General features: G+C 40.4%; 1 protein-coding gene across 2 annotated transcripts in view; it reads left to right on the top strand.

Annotated features, from left to right (window-relative positions):
- Positions 1–22,497, top strand: part of arhgap4b (Rho GTPase activating protein 4b) — a 33,124-nt gene that overhangs the window by 4,105 nt on the left and 6,522 nt on the right. Inside the window, exons 2-18 of one of the 2 annotated variants that reach the window (XM_044351125.1) lie at positions 5,693–6,052; positions 7,948–8,119; positions 8,209–8,371; positions 13,377–13,439; positions 13,546–13,719; positions 13,984–14,112; positions 14,378–14,599; positions 15,236–15,337; positions 15,438–15,623; positions 16,205–16,289; positions 16,461–16,488; positions 17,357–17,384; positions 18,483–18,543; positions 18,704–18,781; positions 20,662–20,790; positions 21,553–21,658; positions 21,779–22,006. In XM_044351125.1, coding sequence (XP_044207060.1) covers positions 5,983–6,052; positions 7,948–8,119; positions 8,209–8,371; positions 13,377–13,439; positions 13,546–13,719; positions 13,984–14,112; positions 14,378–14,599; positions 15,236–15,337; positions 15,438–15,623; positions 16,205–16,289; positions 16,461–16,488; positions 17,357–17,384; positions 18,483–18,543; positions 18,704–18,781; positions 20,662–20,790; positions 21,553–21,658; positions 21,779–22,006 — 2,024 coding nt within the window. In that variant the 5' untranslated portion in view covers positions 5,693–5,982. Of the gene's footprint in view, positions 1–5,692; positions 6,053–7,947; positions 8,120–8,208; positions 8,372–13,376; positions 13,440–13,545; positions 13,720–13,983; positions 14,113–14,377; positions 14,600–15,235; positions 15,338–15,437; positions 15,624–16,204; positions 16,290–16,460; positions 16,489–16,737; positions 16,835–17,356; positions 17,385–18,482; positions 18,544–18,703; positions 18,782–20,661; positions 20,791–21,552; positions 21,659–21,778; positions 22,007–22,497 lie in introns of both variants that reach the window. The other variant, XM_044351124.1, reaches the window with a different exon arrangement.

The raw sequence follows: 22,497 nt of genomic DNA, 5'->3' as shown, positions 1-22,497 counted from the left end.
CCTGTGGTAGCATACGGTTTCCTGTTTGCTAAGGCAGCTGCAGCCCCATCAGCAGTTTAACAAGAGAGAGTCTGGCAAGAAGCAAACTTTGTCAGTAATATGGTGAATGTGGATTTTGCAACATTGCATAGCTAATCTTGCATCGCCCTAAATCTCATGACACGTTCTAAATGAAAGCTGGGGCCAGAGCCAGTATGAGGGCACTCTACCTGTTGTAGTGCAGTTACATTGACTGTATGAGCTGCATTCAGATCTGCCTTGCAGTATGTAGCAGCCCATGAATGAGCTGACGTGTCTGTTAGCTTCCTGTGTTTCAAAGAACATCAGTGTTTTACGTTAGCATGCCTGTGGGAAATTACAGGTTCAGATTTTGATTGGTCATGTATTTTTCATCTTAAAGAGAATAGTTTTGATATTTTGGGAAATTTATTCACTTTCCCGCCAAGAGTTTGATGAGACGATTGATACTGCTCTTCAACATGAGAGTTGTATCTGTCCTCTAATCTAACTCTCAGTGAAAAAGCAAATAAAATGTCAAACTATTCCTTTAATTAAGCAACCTGTAATTGGAGGAACTTGTACCATAATAGCCAGACACTGTATGCCCGTCCATATAACGTAATTTAAAAAAGAAAATACATGACAGAGGCCAGCAGCTGTTGCTCCATAATGAATTGAAACACATTTAAATCACCTACTGAAACAGCTTCAGGTCATAATGAGGTCTGTAGAACAAAAGCTGCTGTAAGCTGTAAATTGACAGCAGGTTCTGTCTGTTGTTGATGACATGGGCTAATACATGTCAGAGCTACACTTACACCTCACTCAGTAAAGTAACATGGTGTACATACAGTATGAATCACCATCAAATGCTTTTATTTATATTTTTTTAAATTTGATTTTGCATTCAGCGTAAGGCCAAATAGAATCTTACAATAAAATCTAACTGTTATTTATCTCTCTGCTTCTTCTGGCAGTATAAATTGCTACGAACTCCATCTTCTCCTAATCATGTCTGTGTCTATGAAAGCCTCTCCAATCAGTCTGTCAGATGGATGAGTGTCACACCTGACTACCTGACTTGTGTTCACAGCAGTGAATGTACAGCTGTAGCACATCTGACAGTACAAATTAGCATAAGATCATGCTTGACACTGTCATGCATCCTTTTTAACATTTCTGTGCTTATCTGTGATCATACTGCACTGACACAGATGAATCTGGAGTGCCTGTGCATGCTGTTACTCTTTTCATATCCCAAAAGTCAACTTTTCAGGAAGTGAGATCATCTGGCTGCAGGTCCCGTTGACACCCATGTGTTTTGTTTTGGGGGGTTTTGGACATTTTACACAGCATTAGCAATGGTTTGGCTTTGCCCCAGGTTTGCAGGGATCAGGAATGATTTTCTACTCAGAGGAGACAACTGTTAAGAGATAATACAGCTGTAAGATTTTTTTTTGAAATGAGGACACATTTAAACATCACTGCAAGAAACATCACACAAGATAAAGTTCTGTACAGTAACAGAATCAGCGTAGCACAGTGTGGTTGGCTCTCAGCGATGTCAGGAAATCCCCATACAGAATCGGCCATAACATCAAACACAATATCCTTCTTGTATCCTGTATTGCTTCTGCTGAGTGCTTCAATTTTTTTCCCCAGAAGAAATTAGCGGAAAATCCCCTCAGTAGCAATAAGGATCTATCTCAGTGTGCCACTTGTATCCTCTCTTGTCTTCAGTCTACTTTATATTCACCACGTGTACCGCATGACGTCCTTCTTTCAATGACCTTGACTTTAAGTATGAAACACTGTTCCCCAATAACCTCCGCCTCTCTGCCCTTTTTACCCTTTTTGCATTTGCCCACCTGAGTTTTTCCTGGGCTTTCGCTGAATCTCTCACAGCCCCTCCTCTCGCTTTCTCAGATCATTTACATTTGCTTTGTTCGGTGCAGATTAAGGTCACATGCTGATGATGGCCTCCGGAGCTTCCAAGGTCTCAGGGCCATCTCAACCCAACTCTCAGTAGCGGAAATCTCTCTCTATTTGTGCCCTGTACTTCTCCATTTAGTTTCTAGCTCTGTCTCTAACTGTCACTGCACCACATCCACTACACAGTTTTGGGTGAGGAAATGAAAGTAGAGGTCTAAGAGCACTTAATACATTCTGAGTGATAGTGTGACTATGCAATATATCAAAACATCTGAATAGATACAGTGCTTTTAAACAATGCACTGCTTTCAAACTTTCATTGACACGATTTTCTCATAGCACTGTGGGTTACAGGAGACCACATGAAACTAGAGCAGTGCTAGGCCATTGGAGTGAGTGTGTTTTTCTGGTCAGAGTTTTGATTCAGTTACAGTTTTGGGTTTTAACCAAACCAAATAATTGCTTGAGACTGATTGAGGAAGAATGTTTCCAGTGGGCACTCATTGCAGATGAGCGGAAACCTGTTGAGAAATTGACACAGGATGTGGAAAGTGGAGTTGTCTCTGTGTGTTTCTTTGTGTGAAAGTGTAAAAACTCATCAGCAGAGTTTGTGCTGAACATCCTTGCAAACAGCTGTGTCTAATGCAATGTGAGCGTTTATTGTAGTCGTGTGCATGTAGACTAATTAGACAAACCTTCTGGATGTAGGACACATCTACTGTACCAGCAGTGCAGAAACTGATTGTCTTCCAAAGTAGACTTTAGTCCTTTATAACACCCTCTTAATTGTATTTCAAGGCACAATGTCCTTTTAAAGGGGTACTCCAGTGATTTAGTATTGCATTTCAACTGATTTAGTATTGCACATGCAGAATGACATGATGGTCAGCGTCAAAGAGCAGCAAGAACTCTCCAATCCGTTCCCAATCACAAATGGGGTGGCAAGGCTGTGTCCGAGCACCAACGCTCTTCAGCATGGTGTTTTCTGCCATGCTGCAAGACTCATTCCAGAACAACAAGACTAGGATTAGCTTCATCTACAGTTTTGACGGTGGGCTATGTAACATGGGGGGTGCTATTTAACTGCGGAGGATGCAAGCCAAAACCAAAGTGGAGAAAGTCACTGTTCAAGATCTTTTGTTTGCTGATGACTCTGGCTACTTGCTCAAACTATAGGCCCATATGGATCACTTCTCCTCAGCTTGCAACAACTTTGGCCTAAGAATCAGCACAAAAAAAGAGTGAATTTTTGTACCAACCTGCTACTGGGAAACCCTACACTCTAACCCTACACAAACCCTGCACATGCCTTGCACGAGACTGCTGAAACAAGTCTTTTTTGACGAGCTGAAAAATGGAAAGCAAGCACAAGGTGGCCACAAAAAGCACTACAACAATGCCCTGACAGCCTCCTTGAAGTACTGGTTCCTACACTTCCAATGATGCAACTGATTGTGTCTTTACAAAAGCCCCTCCGACATGTCTTTAATCTGATACCTTCAGTTGGTAACGCATACTTTAAGGAGTTAAAGTTCCTTTCATTTTCTCCATAGACAATTTTAAGTGACTCAACAGCTCTCTCTTGAATCATTGGTACAAAAGATTAACTGTGTTAGAAAGTATCTGGTTCATTGATAAAAAGTCGAAGGTAGCCTAACAGTCTGAGTGCATAAAAATGTAATGAGACGTTAACTATGACTCTCACAGTGCATTTTGGTGAGAAATTTCACTTAAAATTCTGTCACATGGGCTGCTAAAGGTGGGCGGAAGATAAAGATTATGCTATTGACAAAACTGAGGGGCGACTTTATCTGCTACATCTCAATGTCCAATTCACAAAAGATTTTTTTGGCTAATATCATGATGGCACAAACATGCCCAGAAAGCTTTGTAGCTGAGTACAATTATTAGCCCAGGTTTGCATCTGAGTGAGTGAGCCGAGCAGTTTCCAGTGTTTCAGGCTTTTCTCCACATTTCAGCACACAGATTGGTCCATAATGAAAACTGCAGAGAGCACAAAAGCCTCAAATTGCGTATCTTTAATTAGCAGAGATGCGCACACACAGAGCTCTCCAACATCACAAACCAACTTTCATGTATTTTGCTTCTTCTCTAGTATTTTGCATCTATAACATAATCTACTGAAATTTCAAATGTCAAAATACAGCTATTAATGTGACTCAGGCAGGTCTGAAACATGTTAGATTAATGTCTGAATCTCACTATAATGTCGTTAGGTGTCATTGAATGTATCTGGGATTTCGCAGAAATATCAGTACTGATGTTCTGTTTGTTGCCCACAGCTGGCTGTGTGTCACAGCTGGCTGCAGGATCATACAGCAGCTGAAACAATAAATGCGTCTCCAAACTGATAATGAGGCTGTGTGCATTTACACACGTGGCACAGGTCTGTGCCGTCACAGGCAAGTCGCTATCACGGCGACAACGTTGGTTTGGTAACGTAACCATGGCATAATCCCGGATTCACAGAGTATAGGTGTAGCTGTAGCCATCACTATTTCTGTGTGTTTTCAGTTCATGAAAGTTAATTCTAACGTTTTGGTCGCCTAAAAAAGTCTTGTTCAGTGTTTGGTTGTACTAAAAGATACAGAAGAGGATTAGGGCTACGTGAAAAATTTATTTGAGTTCTGAGTTTAAAGTCAGAATTCTGAGATTAAAATTAGTATCAATTCACATTAATTAAATTCGGGATTGTGGGTAATTTTAGTTGAATTGAGCAACTGTGGTGTCTGCAATGACAAATCTTTTGGATTTGATTCAACTCTGATTAACCCCTTTTACTATTTTTTTTGTTTGTTTGTTTTTTCTATAGCAATGGTGGCCAAGGCTGGATCCTATAGTATTTAGACCCGCCTGCCCTAACAGACAAAACAATTTCTCAGAGACAAAGTTGAAATAATGTCGTAACATTATCCAGAAGCCTGCCGTGTTTGTTGAGTGACATTGACGGGATCATTAAAAGAAAATTTTGAAATGAGAATTCATAAATTGAGTTAATCCGGTGATATTACTAGGGTTATTCTTTCAAACTTAAGAGACAGATAAGACGTTATACTGTTATCCAAAACTGAGTAGTACTTCTCATAATGCGCAAACTAACTTTGATGTCAAATTGGTGGAGTTCCCCTTTAACATGATTAAACAACAAAGGTAACCCATGAAGCAACTGTGAGGAATTGTTAATATATCAGCAAACCGCGAGTTGAGCACAAAACAGATGACAGGCCAGTTTCAGTATTTAAATATTTTACATCCTGTTGTGACTATAGATTTCTCCACTCTGTTATATTTCTTTTGGAAATCCTATTAGGCTTTGTATGTGGACAAACAAATTTGTGAAAGCTTGTTTGTTTGACCATTACCTTTATGGACATCCCCAACCCCCGACCTTGAGGCACTGAATGTCCTTCATTATTGCTGTTACTCATCACCTCTCATCTTCCCATCCCCCTTCCCTCATCTTTCCTCCCTCATATCCCCATCACTCTGCCCTCTTACTGTCCATTCTGCGCTCTGCCCCCCATCACACTGTCCTTCCTATTAAATCTCTCGTCTCTGGTGTCACTGTCCCTTTCTCTCTTGTCGTCCTGGCCTCATTTGTCCCCTTCCTCTGGCTCTCTCATTTTCTCATTCTGGTCTTAATAAATCTCCCTCTCTTCCCCCTGTTGTCCTCTTCCATCCATCCACATCCTCTCCTCCTCTCCCCACTCTTACCATTATCCTCTCTTCTGCTGCTCAGGACAGTTCACCTATGGATCAGCGTTCATACCAGAAACCCAGGGGATTCCATGGACACAGCGACCCGACTGACTTCCCCGCCAAGCGCAGCCGATTGACAGTGATGCCGATGCACTACATGCAGCTGTAGATCAGCAAGGCCAAGGGGTCAGGGGTGAAAGGTCAAAGACTACAGCGTGGGAGCAAGCACTGAGGTTGAAAGGTTTCACAAGAGGAGATTGTGAGGCTAAGAGAAGAATCAGGGTTCAGGAAGGAAGGTCTCTTTGACAGACGAGGGTCAGGGGGTCAAAGATGATGACATCACATGGAAAGCTGAGGAGGGAGAAGGGAAGTCTGGCCGAGTATGAATCACAGATGAAAGGTAAGTTGCTCTGTGCGCATGTGTGTACGTTAAGTGCTTGTCTCTGTGTACGTCTGTGCCCTTTATCGCATCTCTGTTTGCGCATGTGCACTTACCTGCATGCATGAATGCATGTAAATCAGCACATTCATGCATAAACATGTGCAGTTGTTCCACACAGTCGTCCAGCTATAGACTCTCTCTCTTAATATATTTGTGCACGTGTATGTACTCAAACATGCCTATGTTGTCAGAAACTGATCAAATCTCCCTTGTTTGATGACAATCCATGCAAAGAGTTTCTTAAATCCTCTCAACCTGTAAAGGTGCAACGATTCCTTTAATCAAAGTGAAACCATGAACATGACCAATATTGGCGTTGACAAGATTTTCACATGACAACAGCAGTGTGTGTGTGTGAGCGTGTGTGTGTTATGTGCTGTGTTTTGGAGGGTGCATGCTGTGGCTGACTAGCTCTGTACTGTACTACAAGGGTGTATTTATAGGAGTATTAGTGATGCTGTCTCCTCACATTCAGTCAGCCCTGGGCTGTGTACTCACACAGAGACACAGAATAAGAGTAAAGAGGGAGCGGGCAGTGGGGGCTGGGGGGTGCTGAGAACGGGTAAGAAAAGAGGAGCAAGAGAGAGAGGTGAGAGAGCAAAGCGAAGGCAGTTTTATTTGAGAGAATGATGTATTTATCAGACTTTTCAAACCAGTGTGCAATGCTAGGCTACACATGCTTCTTTTTAAGCTTGGCATGCAAACTTATGTGTATAAGGTTATGTTAGGTTATTATAAGCCTAGCTGTGTGTAAAAATCTGCTTTGTGAAACAAAGGCAATCACACCCACAAATAGACACAAATGATTAAATCTTGTCCTATAGCGGAAAGACTTTAATTATCATTGATTATAAAGTGATTTGTTTAACTGCGTAGATATGGAGATTATTCGGGTGAAATGTGTGATTGGAAAAGACATTATTATATATTTTCTGATTTGATAATTTCAGGAAGAGAAGAGAAGAGAAGAGAAGACTTTATGGAACCCTGAGGAGAAATTCACATAAAAAATAAACAAAATAAAAATGAAACAAGAGATTATGGTAATTAGAGAGCTTATATTAGAAAGGCTATATACAATATATACAATACCTATTACAATACCTTAGATCATGTAAGAGAATTGTGCAAATATTTGTACAAAAGAAGACCAAAAGGGCAACTTCAGCAACCCTCATGTGTGAGCAATATGTAGTATAAATATATAGTTATGAATAAGTACAATACACCATATAATAAAGTATATAATATTAAAAATATGCCCAGTATTATGTAATGTACACACACTATACAATAATAATAAAATACTATGACGTGTGTATATAATAATATAATAGAAATCAAAAGAATACTATGATATAGAATATAACGATATAAAAGAACAATAATAACAATATAGTATATCATGTAGTATTATTATATAGTGAAATAAGTAAAATAATGCAATGTAAAACAGCATGAGATATGTCACTGTATACCCATAGTAATAATATTATCGGGGACAAGCTGAAGGTGTATGATTTGTAAACTGATTGTGTTTGCATGTATTATCTCCAAATGCACAAGTGCACATGATTAATTTCATCTGTATACTGTTTACAGATACTGCGTGTGTGTGTGTTTGTGTGTGTGTGTATGCTTATGTAAGCAGGAGCAGGCATGATCTACATGTATCATTATGATGTTTGTTCATGACCGTGTGGATAATCATGTGATCGTGATCATATGATCACTGTGTTCATCCATGTAGCATGTGCATGTGTGTTCTTGTGTCACTGTGTGTGTGTGTGTGTCTAGTATTATAGACATGTATTTGCTTAAATGACTGTGATGTCTGTATTTGTGTACCCCAGACCTGCGGGCCCAGCTGACAGACCAGATAAAGATTTTAGATTCTCAGGTGGAGGTGAAACAGCAGCAGCTCTCAGACCTCTCTGAGTTTCTCCGCCGCCGAGGCGACATTGAGGCGGAATATGCTCGTGCTCTCGACAAACTCACAGAGAGGTTCACCCACAAGACTAAAAAGTAAGTGTGGGTCTTTTCTCTTTCTCTGGTGTTTCGCAGGTATTTCATTATGGCATATCTCAGTGAGGATGTGTGGTTTTTTTTTTCAGGAAGGAGCAGTGGGGTCAGTCTGTGTCTCAGGTCTGGTCCGTTTTACTGACTCAGACTCGTCTGGAGAGTCGGGAACATGCAGCGCTGGGTGACACCTGCTGCAACACACTCACACAGCGACTGGTGCACAGTACGGAGGATACACACCGCTTGCACAAACGGGTGAGTTGGAGAGGGTGGCTGTCATTTTCAGAAACAGACACATTGGACACATACAAGGCTTACACATATACACACCGCCACAAGAACAGTTCCAGTAGTAGCCATCATACACGTCTCCCCTCCCCAATGTACAAATAATCCATCTTAAAGCAAAACTTCTTGTTTTTGCATTTTGAGGCTAATGTTGTAGGAGGTCCTCCTATTTATAGCTATATAACATTTTGCTAAGAAAAATAAATGCTGAAATATGTGGCAAAACTTCTAGATGCTGTTTGTTTGTTTGTTTGTTTTAAGCAGTATATTATCTGACTTTGAAAGTGAAAACGTAGGTATGTTGGAAAACTAACCATTGTAAATAGCATAGGCATTTTGCAGAGTTACAGTAAGTCAAGGTTTGACCAAACTTTGACCTACAGCACTATATTACCAGCAACTGTATGTACTTGTAATATAGTTGTGCAGCTTTGAGTTGCTATGTTCTAGATATCTCTACAACAAAACCTGGTGAGTAAAAGATTATCATCACCAATAGCAACAATGGCCAAAACCCTTGAAACAAAATATATCTATAGAGAAGCCTATATCCATAGAAATGATCTAAGGTGCAACATCAATACAATTACCCCAGGATTCCACAGAAAGTTTGTAATGTGGCCACCAACTTGGAAACAGATGCGGAGGACATGGAGGGACTCACATGCACTATCATGCACACTCACATGCACTAACATGCACACGGTGCCACCAAAACAAAGGACAGAGAAGCTCAGATAACGATACACACAGAGAGAGTGTGACTTCATTCACTGGTAAGGACGCCATTACTCCGCAATATCGCTACATAGCAAATAGTTGACAACTAATATGGCTAAATATCATATGTTGTTTGATGTTTGTTTAATAGTGGTATTGTAAATTACATGGGATGCAGGATCTAGTCTTTTTTTTTTTAATGGTGTCTTGTATGCCCATGCAGGCTTAGTAAAAATAAATCAAATCAATCAGTCATCAGGACTGTCGTTGTAAGAAAATAGGAATCTTGTTTGATAAGTCCTTTACTGTCATATTCAAGTCTAGTGTTTTTAAATCAAGGTGAGATGATTTCACTTCATTGCAGGACTTTTCTGGGGACAGTGTTGGAGCAAAGCAGAATAAGCAGATCACTACACTAGCAGCAAACCAAATTCTTTACGTCCTGCAAGTAAAACAAGCCCAAGAGTCAGTGCATAAATTCATAAAGACAGATTTCTTTTTTCAGTGTGTTTTTCAGTATTTGTCCCATCTAGGTACTGCAGTGGCATCTGCAGCCTCTTTCATTTTACACAAGAGTCATCTTGCTCAAATTACTGGTTGTCAGACTCGTTCTCTGTACCTTCTTGTGGATAAAAATGGAGCAGAATTTTTAATTAAGCCATTTCAGAGCCGCTAAAAGGTGTTGTTAGGCCTGACGCCAAGTCAGGCCTAACAACAAGAAAGAACTTTTAAACTGCTCTAAAATCACTGCAAGCACTATATTCAATGTGTTATTGCTACCAATCAAAGTAGCACTATGCAATTGCATTAGATAAAAAAAGAATTAAAGATGCAAGCAGCGATGAACGAGCCCTCGCGCCTCCTTGCATGTCAGGCCACGACACAATCAAAGGACTTCTGTCACGGGCATGTAGAGGTCTTCAGACTTGGGCTGTTTTCAGACAGTGCAAGAAGGAGAAATAAACATCACTTCCTTTGTCCACTGTTTTGCCCGCAGCTGGGGCTGCTTCACTGAAATTTCGGAGGGGGCGCTATTCAGCCAGTTTGCATCACTGATGGAATGTTGTCATGTAGACGTGCTCAGGCCGGGACTCTTATCAAACGTTTAAAGTCTGGAGCATGTACAATAAAGTTATAGCAACTTCCTCTGTCATGGAAAAGCATCAAATCTCAACAGTGTGAGGATGAGAATTTTCTGCAGGGTGAGACATGTCTGTCTTGCTCACACCTGTGTCATCAAAATTAAGCAAGTTTTTGGCCCTTTCATTTGAATTTCAATTAGTAAATTGAAAACTCTTGATGAGTTTGGTTGTAAAAGAAATTAATTTCCTAATTTTCATCAAGTCTATTTTTAGAAAAGGAAAGACTTTTAACCCACATGATCTGGTCAAAGTTTGATTGAAATGTGTACTGTCAGGTGTGTAGAGACAATAAGTAACTACAGCTGGACACAGAAAAATACTCATATATTTGAATGGAGAGTGTGATTGAAACCCACACCTTTTTGAACATTTACTGCTTCCACATAGTTTTAGATACAGACTTCATTTGAACTTCAAATGAGTCACGAGACTTTGACCTACAAATCTTGAATTTTTATGTGTTTTCTATCTTTTACTGTTTTTGAGATATTAGAGTCTGAGTTTTAAAGTCTTTTGTTGCTCCTCCTGTTATTTTATAATGAGTGTGTATTGCGGAATGTTTCACATCACTGAGGGAGTCACATAACGAGGAGCAGTTGGAGAGGAGTACACTTCTGGTGAAATCTCCACATAAATCCCATTACTTTAGCCAAATCTTACATTAAAAATCATATTTTAGTAGGAAATTTCATGGTGAATCCATTGATACAGGTTTGAAAGTGGTCAGAGTTATAGTTCAGACGTCAGAAGCCCCTGTTTGACACAAAGTCCATGCCTCCCCCATTGTTTTACATTGTAAGGGGTACATTTGATGTGATGTGGCTCTGCAACTTTCAGGGCTTAAAAAATCCAAACCGTTCGAGTTATTACAAAGTGTTTAACACCTTTTTTTCAGCACAGTGTCATTAGTCATGTATTAAAGTTTGAAGCCAATACCATTAACGCCCTCAGAGGAGATAGTGTTTGTTTGGGAGCCAAAATTGAGGGAAAGTCTTATTTAGAAAGGCTAATTGCGGACTTCCTGTTGGATTTAGATCAGGGGTGTCAGTGTATGATTTGCAGGTCTTGATGAGACGAATAATTGAGTTTTGGTTTGATCTCTCTATGACATTCCTATGAGCCGTGGCGGCCATTTTAGTTACATAGGTGGTGCTCTCGAGCACATTTTGGCACTTTGGGGTTAATTTTTACATTTTATCAAATTCCCTTTAGGGCCCTAAAGGGAATTTTTCCTACCAAGAAATTTAGTTGCTGAAAATTAGTTGAACAGCACAAAGTGATGCATCACTATTATTATGTAGGGTTATTCATTTATTTATTTAGTCACTTTAGTTTTCAATAAGTTCAATAAATACGTGGCGCTCTCAAGCACATTTTGGCACATTGGGGGTTAATTTTTACACTTTATCAAATTTTGCACCACACCTGATGAGTTTTTGACCAGGTGAGTTTTTGAGCATGTTAAGGGGGTCAAATTTAGGGCTTAAGTGGCATAATAATAAAGAAAGACTTTATGTCTTTCTTCACTATAACGCCACTTCACACCTAAATTTGACCCCTTAAACATGCTCAAAAACTCACCAAATTTGGCACGCACATCAGGTGTGGTCAAAAATTTGATAAAATGTAAAAATTCACTTCAAACTTTGATCCATGACTTATGACACTGTGCTGACAAAAGATGGACTTTGTGTCAAACTAATGCTTCTGACGTCTAAACTATAAGTCTGACCACTTTCAAACCTCTATCAATGGATTTACGACGAAATTTCCTACAAATATATGATTTTTAATGTAAGATTTGGCCAAAGTCATGGGATTTATGAAGATATTTCACAAGAAGAGTACTCTGAAATCCTGCTCTCCAACTGCTCCTGGTGATGTCACTCCCTTAGTGCTGAGACACATGACACAATACACATTCATTAGCAAATCACAGGAGGGGCAAGAAAAGACACTCTAATATCTCCAAAACAGTAAAAGATAGAAAACACATGCAAATTCAAGATTTGTAGGTCAACGTCTCATGACTCATTTAAAGTTTAAATGAAATTTGTATCCAAAACTATGTGGAAGCACTAAATGACCAAAAAATGTGGGTTTGCTCACACTCTCCATTCAAATATATGAGTATTTTTCTGTGTCCAGCTGCAGTTACTTATTGTCTCTCCACACCTGACAGTACACATTTCAAACAAACTTTGACCAGGTTATGTGGGTTAAAAGTCTGTACTTTTTAAATTTCTTTTACAACCAAACTCATCAAGAGTTTTCAATTTACTAATTGAAATTCAAATGAAAGGGCCAAAAACTTGCTTAATTTTGATGACACAGGTGTGAGCAAGACAGACATGTCTCGCCCTGCAGAAAATTCTCATCCTCACACCATTGAGATTTGATGTTTCGCCATGACAGAGGAAGTTGCTATAACTTTATTGTAAATGCTCCAGTCTGTCCCAAACTTTACATGTTTGATAAGAGTCCCGGCCTGAACACGTCTACATGACAATATTCCATCAGTGATGCAAACTGGCTGAATAGTGCCTCCATGCCCAATACATGCCCGTGACAGGGGTGTCAGTGTATGATTTGTAGGTCTTGATGAGACGAATAATTCGGTTTTGGTTTGATCTCTCTACGACATTCCTACGGGCCGTGGCGGCCATTTTAGTTACATAGGTGGTGCTAGAGAGCACATTTTGGCACTTTGGGGGTTAGATTTTAATTTGTATCAAATTTTTCACCAGACCTGATGTGCGTGCCAAAATTGGTGAGTTTTTGAGAATGTTTAAGGAGTCAAATTTAGGGTTTAAGTGGCAGAATAATAAAGAAAGAAGAAAGAAACACACAAAATACAAGAGGCCCTTTGGGCTCAGGCCCTAATAAAAACAAGTTATGGTTTTATCAGGAGCTACATGCTATAACTAAACTAAACTAGTCGTCTCCTGGCTCTTACTAGCTTCATATTTAGTGTACAGACATGAAAGACAGAAATCAATTTTCACATAACTCTCAACAAATGAAGTAGTGTATCCCTCAAAATGTCAAATTATTCTAATAAAAGGAGGCAAAATTGTTTTTGGCTGACAATCTTACTTTGCCCATTGTAGAGCAAAGAAGTTGGAATCCAGATGCAGGATGAGCTGCTAAAAGTCACCACTGAACTGCAGACGGTGAGCACTTTATATCGTTTATCTGCATGTTATAATGCAAAATAATGTAACTGACACTGACAATGCTGATGTGAATCTGTGTTATTTGATACATGTGTGGATGAAGGCTCTGAAGACGTATAACCAGTACCATACAGACTGTCTGATAGCTGAGGGGAAACTGAAGGAGGCCGAGCGGTTGGAGGAAAGACACACCGGAAAGACAGCCGAGCTTGGTCCTGGCCAATCAGGGGGACAGAGGCGGAGTTCTGTCAAGAAGATGGAGAGATTAATGGAGAAGGTGAGAGTGTATGACAGAGAAAGAGAGAACAGATCACAGGAAGTCTTGAAGTGGGTTTTCAACAGAACAAAGCATTTCCTGTTCCTGTTGTTTTAAATTCTATAAATGCATATCCCCTTTATGCATACATTTTTGAGTGAGATGGGGCAGGTTATGGTCATATAATATCATAATGTGTGTTATTTTATCAACACATGCTTTTGGTGTTCTTATGAATGTTATCTTCTCATGTTTTGTGTGTGCTTGTGTGTGTGTGTTTCACAGAGGCAAGGCAGAGTGCAGGAGACCCAGTTGAAGTGTACCAAGGCTCGAAATGACTACCTGCTGAATCTAGCAGCAGCAAATGCAGCCATGAATAAGTACTACCTGCAGGACGTCAGCACTCTCATCGACGTAAGAAACGTGCAATTTGTGTTGCATGATTGTGTGTGTGTGTTTACGAGAGTTATTTTGAGAAACCTCTTTGTGACATATTTCCTGCTATTTTCTGAAGAAAAGCTGAGATATTTTGGGGTTGAAAGAAGTTAGTAGAGCAGATATTTTTGATTTCTGAAGAACTTACTATCAAAAATCCCTTTTTTCCCTCTCCTGCTCTATAATTGCGTGCCTCCTTTCATCCATCTCCTCCTCTTTTCTCTGCCTCTCCCCCTCCTGGCAGTGCTGCGACCTGGGTTTCCATCTGTCTATGGAGAGGGTGATGAAGTGCTACCTGATCGGTAGGTGGCGCATCCAGAAGACAGAAGAGGCAGGGCTCAAGCAGCTGGAGACTGCTGTGACATCGCTGGACCAGGGTGGAGACAGAGATGCGTTGCTACAGCAGCACGACACAGCCTTCTGCCTTCCGTTCAGATTCAACTACCACCCGCATGAGGGAGACCAGGTAAAATCACGATACCTCTGCTCGAGGTGTATGGTTTCTGTGGGAATCAGATGAAACCCAAATATTGTTGTGTTTATTGCATGTCACAGGTATAGTAGAAGAGTCTTGGATATGCAACAGAAATGCCATTTTGGTTTGTTGTGTACCTTCCATTCATCTGATCATTTCAAAGCTTGAGCCTACATTATGTAACACATTTTCTAGTTTGTTTAGTTTCTTTTCTATTTGAATTGATTGAAGATTATTATGCAGTTTTTAGTAATGTGACTAAATGGATATATGATTCTAATTATTGAACTCTTAATTGTTTTTTTTATAGCTGCTACGTATGTCAGCTAATATTCTTAAAGCCCCAACATTCTGCACAACAGCACTGTTTCAGAGTTCCTGTCCTTTAACTAAATCCCCCTCCCCAAATAATTACTGTCCAATAACAGCTTAGCAGCTGTAACAAGGCCCAGCAGGCTTGTCAAGCTCTGGATCTCTCCACATGCTGAAGCATTGGTCGTGTGACTGTAATAACAGTGATACTCGCAATATAAAGAGTTTGGAATAGTGTCTTTTTTATCGCCTGTGGGAACCTGATGACCCTTAGTGTTATATTGTATTATACTGTATTTTATGTGTGTTTTTCAGGTGTGTGAGGTTAGTGCGGAGAGCCAGGTGAGGTACGAGCTGGAGACCAGGTTCCAGCAGCTTCAGTCTCGACTCGCTGCTGTTACCTTGGAAACAGAGGAGGTTAGATAATTATTCAATGATCTATCTGTGTATCTGTCTAGCAGACTGTCTTCCTGTCTGTCAAAAAATGAACTGTAATCAATTTCTTTCCCTTACTCAGGTCAGTAAAACACTTAAAGCCACCCTCACAGCCCTGCTGGACACCATGTGTGACAGTGACTGTAACCCCTCCCCCGACGTGCCCAGCACCCTATCACATGAGCCCCCTGGAGGAAGCACCGCCCCCAAACTTACCCTTGCCAAGCGTCGAGCCAATCAGCAGGAGACAGAGACCTACTATTTTACAGTGAGTTACCAATTTTTCATAACAGTTTATGCATTTCTTTTTACTTTCACAAAGAATTTTAAAGTATAAACACAGTTGTCTTCAGTTGACCATGCAATACATTGAGTTTGCCTTGAGGATTACACTGCTCTTCTATTCCATTAGAGCTTTAATTTTCTGTGTTTGTACAGTATGACAATGAGTTTTTCACATCATTCAGTTTTAATAGATACTTTTTAGTTGGCTCTAGAGGATATTTAATGATGTATGTGCGTCTCAATGAGAAATGAAACATTTCATGAAGGACAATTTAAGTGTTTTCTGTCAGACTGGCACAATTCCTTAAACACTTGGCTTCAGCAATATTAAAGGGAAATGTAATTTTGTTGGCAATGATACACTGATTGATTAATTTATTTACTTATGACTCTTTTGAGTGAGTGACGGCCTTTTACTGGACAAATGAAGTGTTGTGTCAAATTTAAACATTGTTGTGATGATTGTATGGTTAGTTTTGAGAATTGTGATAGATTTTCAGAAAATGTGCTTATCAGTTGAGAACAACTGTTAAACTAACTAATTGGTTATATTTTTTGCTGTAGAAAGTGAAGGAGTTCCTCACCAGCAGTTCTCTGACTTCCAAACTTCAAGCCAAACATGATCTTCTACAAGATGCCATACAGAAAGGTACTTTTATACTCAATGTTAGATCGTATCTGTGAAAGATGAGTGCAGTTTTACAGATGATGCCACTAGTAACTTTGACTATTGCAAAAGTTAAATAATGCTGCGCATTCTTTGCACCAGGTCCTTAACCAAACCTTACTATTTCACTTGTATTCTGTCTCTTTCTTCCAGCTGAGGCCGTAGACACTGACCCTTCCAGGTAAACAGTGTATTTACACAGCTGGGAATAAAGATAGTATGACTGATCATAGAGAAATGGAGAGAGGAGAGCAGAGGGGACAAGGGAGAAGGACTTAACGACGTCATTTTGGGCAATTTTCTGTTTACATATGACAAGATGATTTTTGAAGCGGGGCTAATGATAGCAATTAGAAAACATCATAAGATCTTGAGTATGAACATCCACATGTAAAATGGCATTATGCAGTTTATGCATTGTATTTCCCAGAATGCAATGTGCTCGGTCAGTACGTGTTCGGAGGTCCAGACCTGTTTCCCAATTCTGCCATACACTCTTCACCACAGACATAGTCTCCTACATACAGGTAACACTCATACACACATACATGCATATGCATTTAAAAAACAGGATACCTCTGAAATACACCCATGTTTTTACCCCCTTTTTATTTGCCTGCTGCTCTGCACTGCTGTTCAACTCAATGGAGGAAATTATTTGGAAAATCCTGTTACAGATGCAGAAGAATGGGGGGGGGGGGTTGTTGCAGCACATGCAAACACTCACAGTCCACCCCCCCAGTGTACTTAACTGCTGCTTTCATGTGTATGGTCATGCTTATGGCTTATTGCTGGCTTTCTCTCCTTTCAATCCATTCCCCCCTTTTATCTCTTCCTCTCTTGTGAAAGGGATTAAAATGCACTGGCCTCTTTGCTGCCTCCTCTCTCGACTCCTCTATTTAGTGTGTGTGTGTATGTGTGCGCGTGCGTGTGCTTATGTGCGCCTCTTCCCACTTCTTCTAAATCTTTATTGCCCTTACTTCGTACTCTCCCTTTTCTAATCTCTGCTTTTTCTCTGTCTCTACTCTGCTATGCTTGGGTTGGTGCAGAAGAAGAAGGAGAATGTCTCGGACACAGGTACCAAACCTCATCTGTGACTGCTTACAGTAAATGACCAGGGCAGCTATACTGAGGTCATTTCCTTTGCATTTTTTCTGGAATTTTTTGAGCTTTAGCAGCTGGGGAGCTAATTTACAATTAAAACTTAAACTTAGAAATAGTTTGATATTAGTGGAAATGCGCTTATTTGCTTTCTTGACAAGAGTTACATGAGATCGATACCACTTTCATGAAGCTAACATTACCGCCAACAGCCAGTTAGCTTAGCTTAGCACAAATACTAGAAGTAGGAGGAATAGCTATAGACTATGTTCAAGGGTAACTAAAATTTGTTTGTTAAATCCCCATAAAACCACAATTTGTCATTTTTCATTTCTGTATTTGTACAGCTAACAGAGCCAGGCTAACTGTTTCCCCCTCTTTGTGCTGAACTAAGTTAACAGGCTGCGGTCTATAGCTTCATATTTAATGGACAGACACGTTTAATGTGACTTGATTATACCTGCCCTGTTAGCATAATTTAGCTAAAGTAGCATATTAGAGGCCCCAAATTTAGCAATTGAGACCATAATGACTCGTTAGACGCTTTGTGTCAGTTGGATTCAGCATCTAGAGGCCATCAGTGGTATTGCACTTCAAGGTACTTCAAGCTGTGGTAGTTGCTTGGAACAAACATGAGAGCAATATTGGTTTTCTCATCAAACCTAACTCTTGCCAAGAGAGTGAATGTGTTTCACTTTGAATGCCAAAGTATTCCTTTGAACATGGTGGATATGTTTTCATATCTTTTCTCCTTGAAAAAACTCCTCAATTTAAGCAGTATTTCAGGCTACAACAGGGGCATTAAACATTTTGCATCTTGCATCAACCCAAACACATATATAGCATTTAGTCACTTTATTACTTCGGGTTATTCCAAAGCTATTTTAACCCATGCCTTCTGTTTATTCATTGTTTTCCTCGCATTGTATTTTCCTTTGCACGTTTTTTTCTTACTATTATGGCTGTTTTTTTCTATATCGTCCTAGCCTTTGTCCTCCTGTGAGTCTTTTTTTACTCTCTCCCTCGGTCTCTAACACTCCTTTCTCTCCTTCTCTAATCATCTCTCTTCTCTAGAGCTCTGGGCAGCAGATTCCTGTGGTGGTTGAAAGCTGCATCCGTTTCATAAACCTTCACGGTGAGTCAGTCTATATGATATAGCACTAAACCATGCTGAGGGAGCTTTGGACACTGAGAATGAGTAGGTGGAAGTATTTGTGTATGTGTATGCAGTCATGTGTATGGAACACCAGGCATCTATGAACATGTAAAATAATGTATGTGTGTGTGTCTTTCAGGTCTCCACCATGAAGGAATATTCAGAGTTCCCGGGTCGCAAAGGGAGGTTAACCTCATCAGAGATGCATTTGAGAGAGGCAAGTGTTTACCTCATCTAACAACAGTGTTTCTCCTGTAGAAAGGACTATCTAGGATCTATACTGGTCCAACCTTTTAGTTGTACCTTGGCCCTATTCTCCAACGAACATAATTAGGGGGTGGGAAGCCAGTGAGGGGTGCTGCACTACTGACTTGTACTTGCTGGTTTTTGTGTCTGCACAAATGGGGGAGGGAAATAGTGCAAACTATGACTATGTTACACTCTACACCCGTGTGGAAAGATAGCAGCGGTCCCACAGGCCAACAGTGGAGTTAGTTGTAGAAAGGAATTTTCCATTTCAAATTTGGGAGGAAATGTTGGGGGTTAATGTCAAGCTGTGATAGGTAGTGTTCTGGAAAAGGCAAAAAAATGCCAGGATTTGAAAATAAAGCCCTGCTACTGCAACTCTCCCCCCTCTCCTCTTTGTCCCTAGCCCCTCCCACCAGACAAGCACAGGCATATGCATGCGCTTCACACGCACATGCAACACAACAGTATTTACTACTGCACTCACTCACACACACAACTTCCTCTCAAGGCACAGCAACCTTCAGTAAATAATAAATGGTAAACAGGACAGCCTCTCACCTGTTTGAGGTCCGCCACAAAAGCAAAGAGAGTCCCATATCCTTGCTTGAATTTGAGTGATATTGCGTCTCTTTCATTGTCCGCCTCCAAAACCTCCTCAGTCATCAGTCTGTCAGAGAGCCGGACCTGGACCCGCAGCTCCGAACCGAGTCCCAGAGCAAAAAGCAGCACCAGGGCACAGAGACAGCTCAGTATCTGACCATAAGCTGCAGTGATGCATTAAAATCTATCACTGATTTTCACTTCTGGGAGTTGAGTTAACTTCCACTGAAAGTCTCTCACTCTGTTGTTGTTGATAAGGTTATGTGCTGTTCAGTTTCCCCTGCACTACAGGCAATAGTCCGCTGTTCGCACGTTGCTTTTCATTCTGGTTTCTGTTGATATTCCTGTTTTCGTCTCTCCTTCTGCAATTCATGCAGTCCTGTCACTTCCTATCCGTCGGTATCCCACTGCTCGTCTGGCCTCCAAACTTTCTGTGTTGTCTGTCCTTGTCATATCCCTGGTCATGTGCAAAGAATGCATGGGCAGAGTGCAAGCAGATAGGCAGGTAGGTAGGTTGACAGGCAGGCAGCCTGTCCAATCATTTCATTTGGCCTGGATGAAATGATTGGACAGACTTATTACAGGCCTGCAGAAGCTACAGATACTGGATTTTTTTCTTTTTAATTTTAGAGCATTTGATTTACTGGTTGCTGTCAGGATGTACAGAGAATTTCAACAAATATAAGAAAAAATGCCTCTAAAATACATTACCTACCCTAGCTTTAAATATAAAACTGAAAAGTAAGACTTCCATTAGCTATGTGGCCTGAGGTTTACATATATTGGACCAATGAAGCCAGACCCAATTAATGTAGGCCTCGCACAACTCTTTTAGAGAGGGTTAGGGTTAAAAGTAACATAACAAATAGTGAAACTAATTAGTTTTCACAGTGTGTAATAAGTAATTAATATCATTAAGGCTGCAATAGCGGATTTTTTGGCCACTTATGGGTAGCGGAAACAAGCTGCGAACACAACATTGACATATAACCATATAAAGTTGACATGGTGAACGTGCTAGCATATTTACACATCCATCAGATATGGAGCAACAATAGCATTCATTTGAAGTTGTGTTTCTGGCCACCTAGCAAATGGAAGTCAAATATGTTATCTCTGGTATAATCTATACTAATTCCTGAGGGAATCATCTATTAATATGTCTTGTTTCTGTGTGATAAAGTGTTTATAAGCCTGTGTTAGTACATTGGTACATTCATCTCAGTTGTCTGTTTTAATTTCCTGTAGGAGAGGATCCTCTGTCGGACAGTGAGTGTGACCTGGACTCTGTGGCTGGTGTGTTGAAGCTTTACTTCAGGGGCCTCGAGCCTCCTCTCTTCCCTTATGACAGCTACTCTCAGCTGCTGGAGTGTGTCCGTAAGAACCCCTTATATACTTCTATGTCTATGTGTAGTTCTCTTTTCAGATGTTGCTCATGAATTGGTTTCACTTGGGTTTTCAAGTCTGCTTTCTGTTACTTATTTAAATATCATTTGGTTTCTAGTTGCTTATTGCCCTTCAGTTAAGTTTCTGACCCCCTCATGTGCTGTAATGAGGATATTTTTGCATATGAATGAACCTGCAGATTTTGATTCAACTTTTTGCAGCAGTAGCCTTACACAATGGCTGCACTCCCAATTCACTAATGCTTCACTCAAAGTAACTTATTTAAGAAATACATGTTTTGTTGATGCAAGGTGGTGCAACTTCTACACTGTCTACTGGTGTGTCTCACTGTCATGTTTGCTCTCTGTTGTTCTCTCTCTCACTGTCTCCTTGTTATTCCTGTAGGCGTATACCCAATTTCTTCTTTTCCAGTACAGAAACTCTGACTCACAATATTTGCACAGCTAACCAAGGTTGTAAACCTGCCTGTAGGTTGTTTACTCCCCATAAATATATATATTTCCTGTCAGAGGCCTAATAAATACTCAGCCACGTCACCTCAGTAGTTCAAGTACTTGTCACAACATTCCTTTGTGTGAGTCCAAGTCAGTGATGGAGAATCTGGGATGGTTTGTGCATTGGGCACAGTTTCAATTCGGAGAAACTATAACAGCACAAATAAAACTTGTTATATTAGTTGCTCCCCTTTAAGGTTTCATCTTGCTCTCTTTCTCTCCTTTCTCTCACTCTCAGAAATTGAGGGTGTGACTGAGAAAGCTGCCCAGATTAAAGCGATTGTCTCCACCTTCCCACGGCCTCTGCTCATCGTATTACGTTACCTTTTCGCATTCCTCAATCAGTAAGCTACAATATAAACCAATGTGGGATATTCATCACTTGTAATATCAGCTATAGTTATAAAATCTTACATCCATGCCAAAAATAACAATTGTGTGCATGTGTGTGTGTGTTTTCCCAGTGTGTCTCAGTATAGCGATGAGAACATGATGCAGCCCTACAACCTGGCCGTTTGCTTCGGTCCAAGCCTGCTGAGGGGGGTTGATTCTGATGACGCTGTTGCTAGGCAGCCACAGGTCAATGACCTTGTCAAAACTATGATCCTCCAACATGACACCATCTTCCCCAGCCAATCAGAATTGCCAGGCCCTGTCTATGAGAAGCACATGACTCTGGAGCAGGAGTACTGGTGAGAAATGAAACAATGATATAAATGTATTTATAAATGTATTTATATGAAAGTGCAGAGAGACAGGAAACAGGGGTAGAGAGAGGGGCAAAACATGCAACAAAGGTCTGCGGCCAGAATTGAACAACACATGTTCAATTCAATTCAATTCAATTTTATTTATATAGCACCAAATCACAACAAAAAGTCATCTAAGGGCACTTTTTTCACATAGAGCAGGTCTAGACCGTACTGTTTAATTTACAGAGACCCAACAATTCCCCCATAAGCAAGCACTTGGCGACAGCGGTAAGGACAAACTCCCCTTTAACAGGTAGAAACCTCAAACAGAACCCGGCTCTTGGTGGGCGGCCATCTGCCTTGACCGGTTGGGTTGCAGTTAATGCTGTATGCATCTGAACCTAACATGGCTAACATGGCAACACATAAATGTGGTATTAGTTGTGGTGAAATGCTGTTAACTTCAATAATAAAATTGTTGCAAATATAAG

The sequence above is a fragment of the Thunnus albacares genome, chromosome 5 (assembly GCF_914725855.1).
Source record: "Thunnus albacares chromosome 5, fThuAlb1.1, whole genome shotgun sequence".
In the NCBI taxonomy this organism is placed as follows: Eukaryota; Metazoa; Chordata; class Actinopteri; order Scombriformes; family Scombridae; genus Thunnus; species Thunnus albacares.
This window is presented reverse-complemented; position numbering and strand designations above follow the sequence as displayed.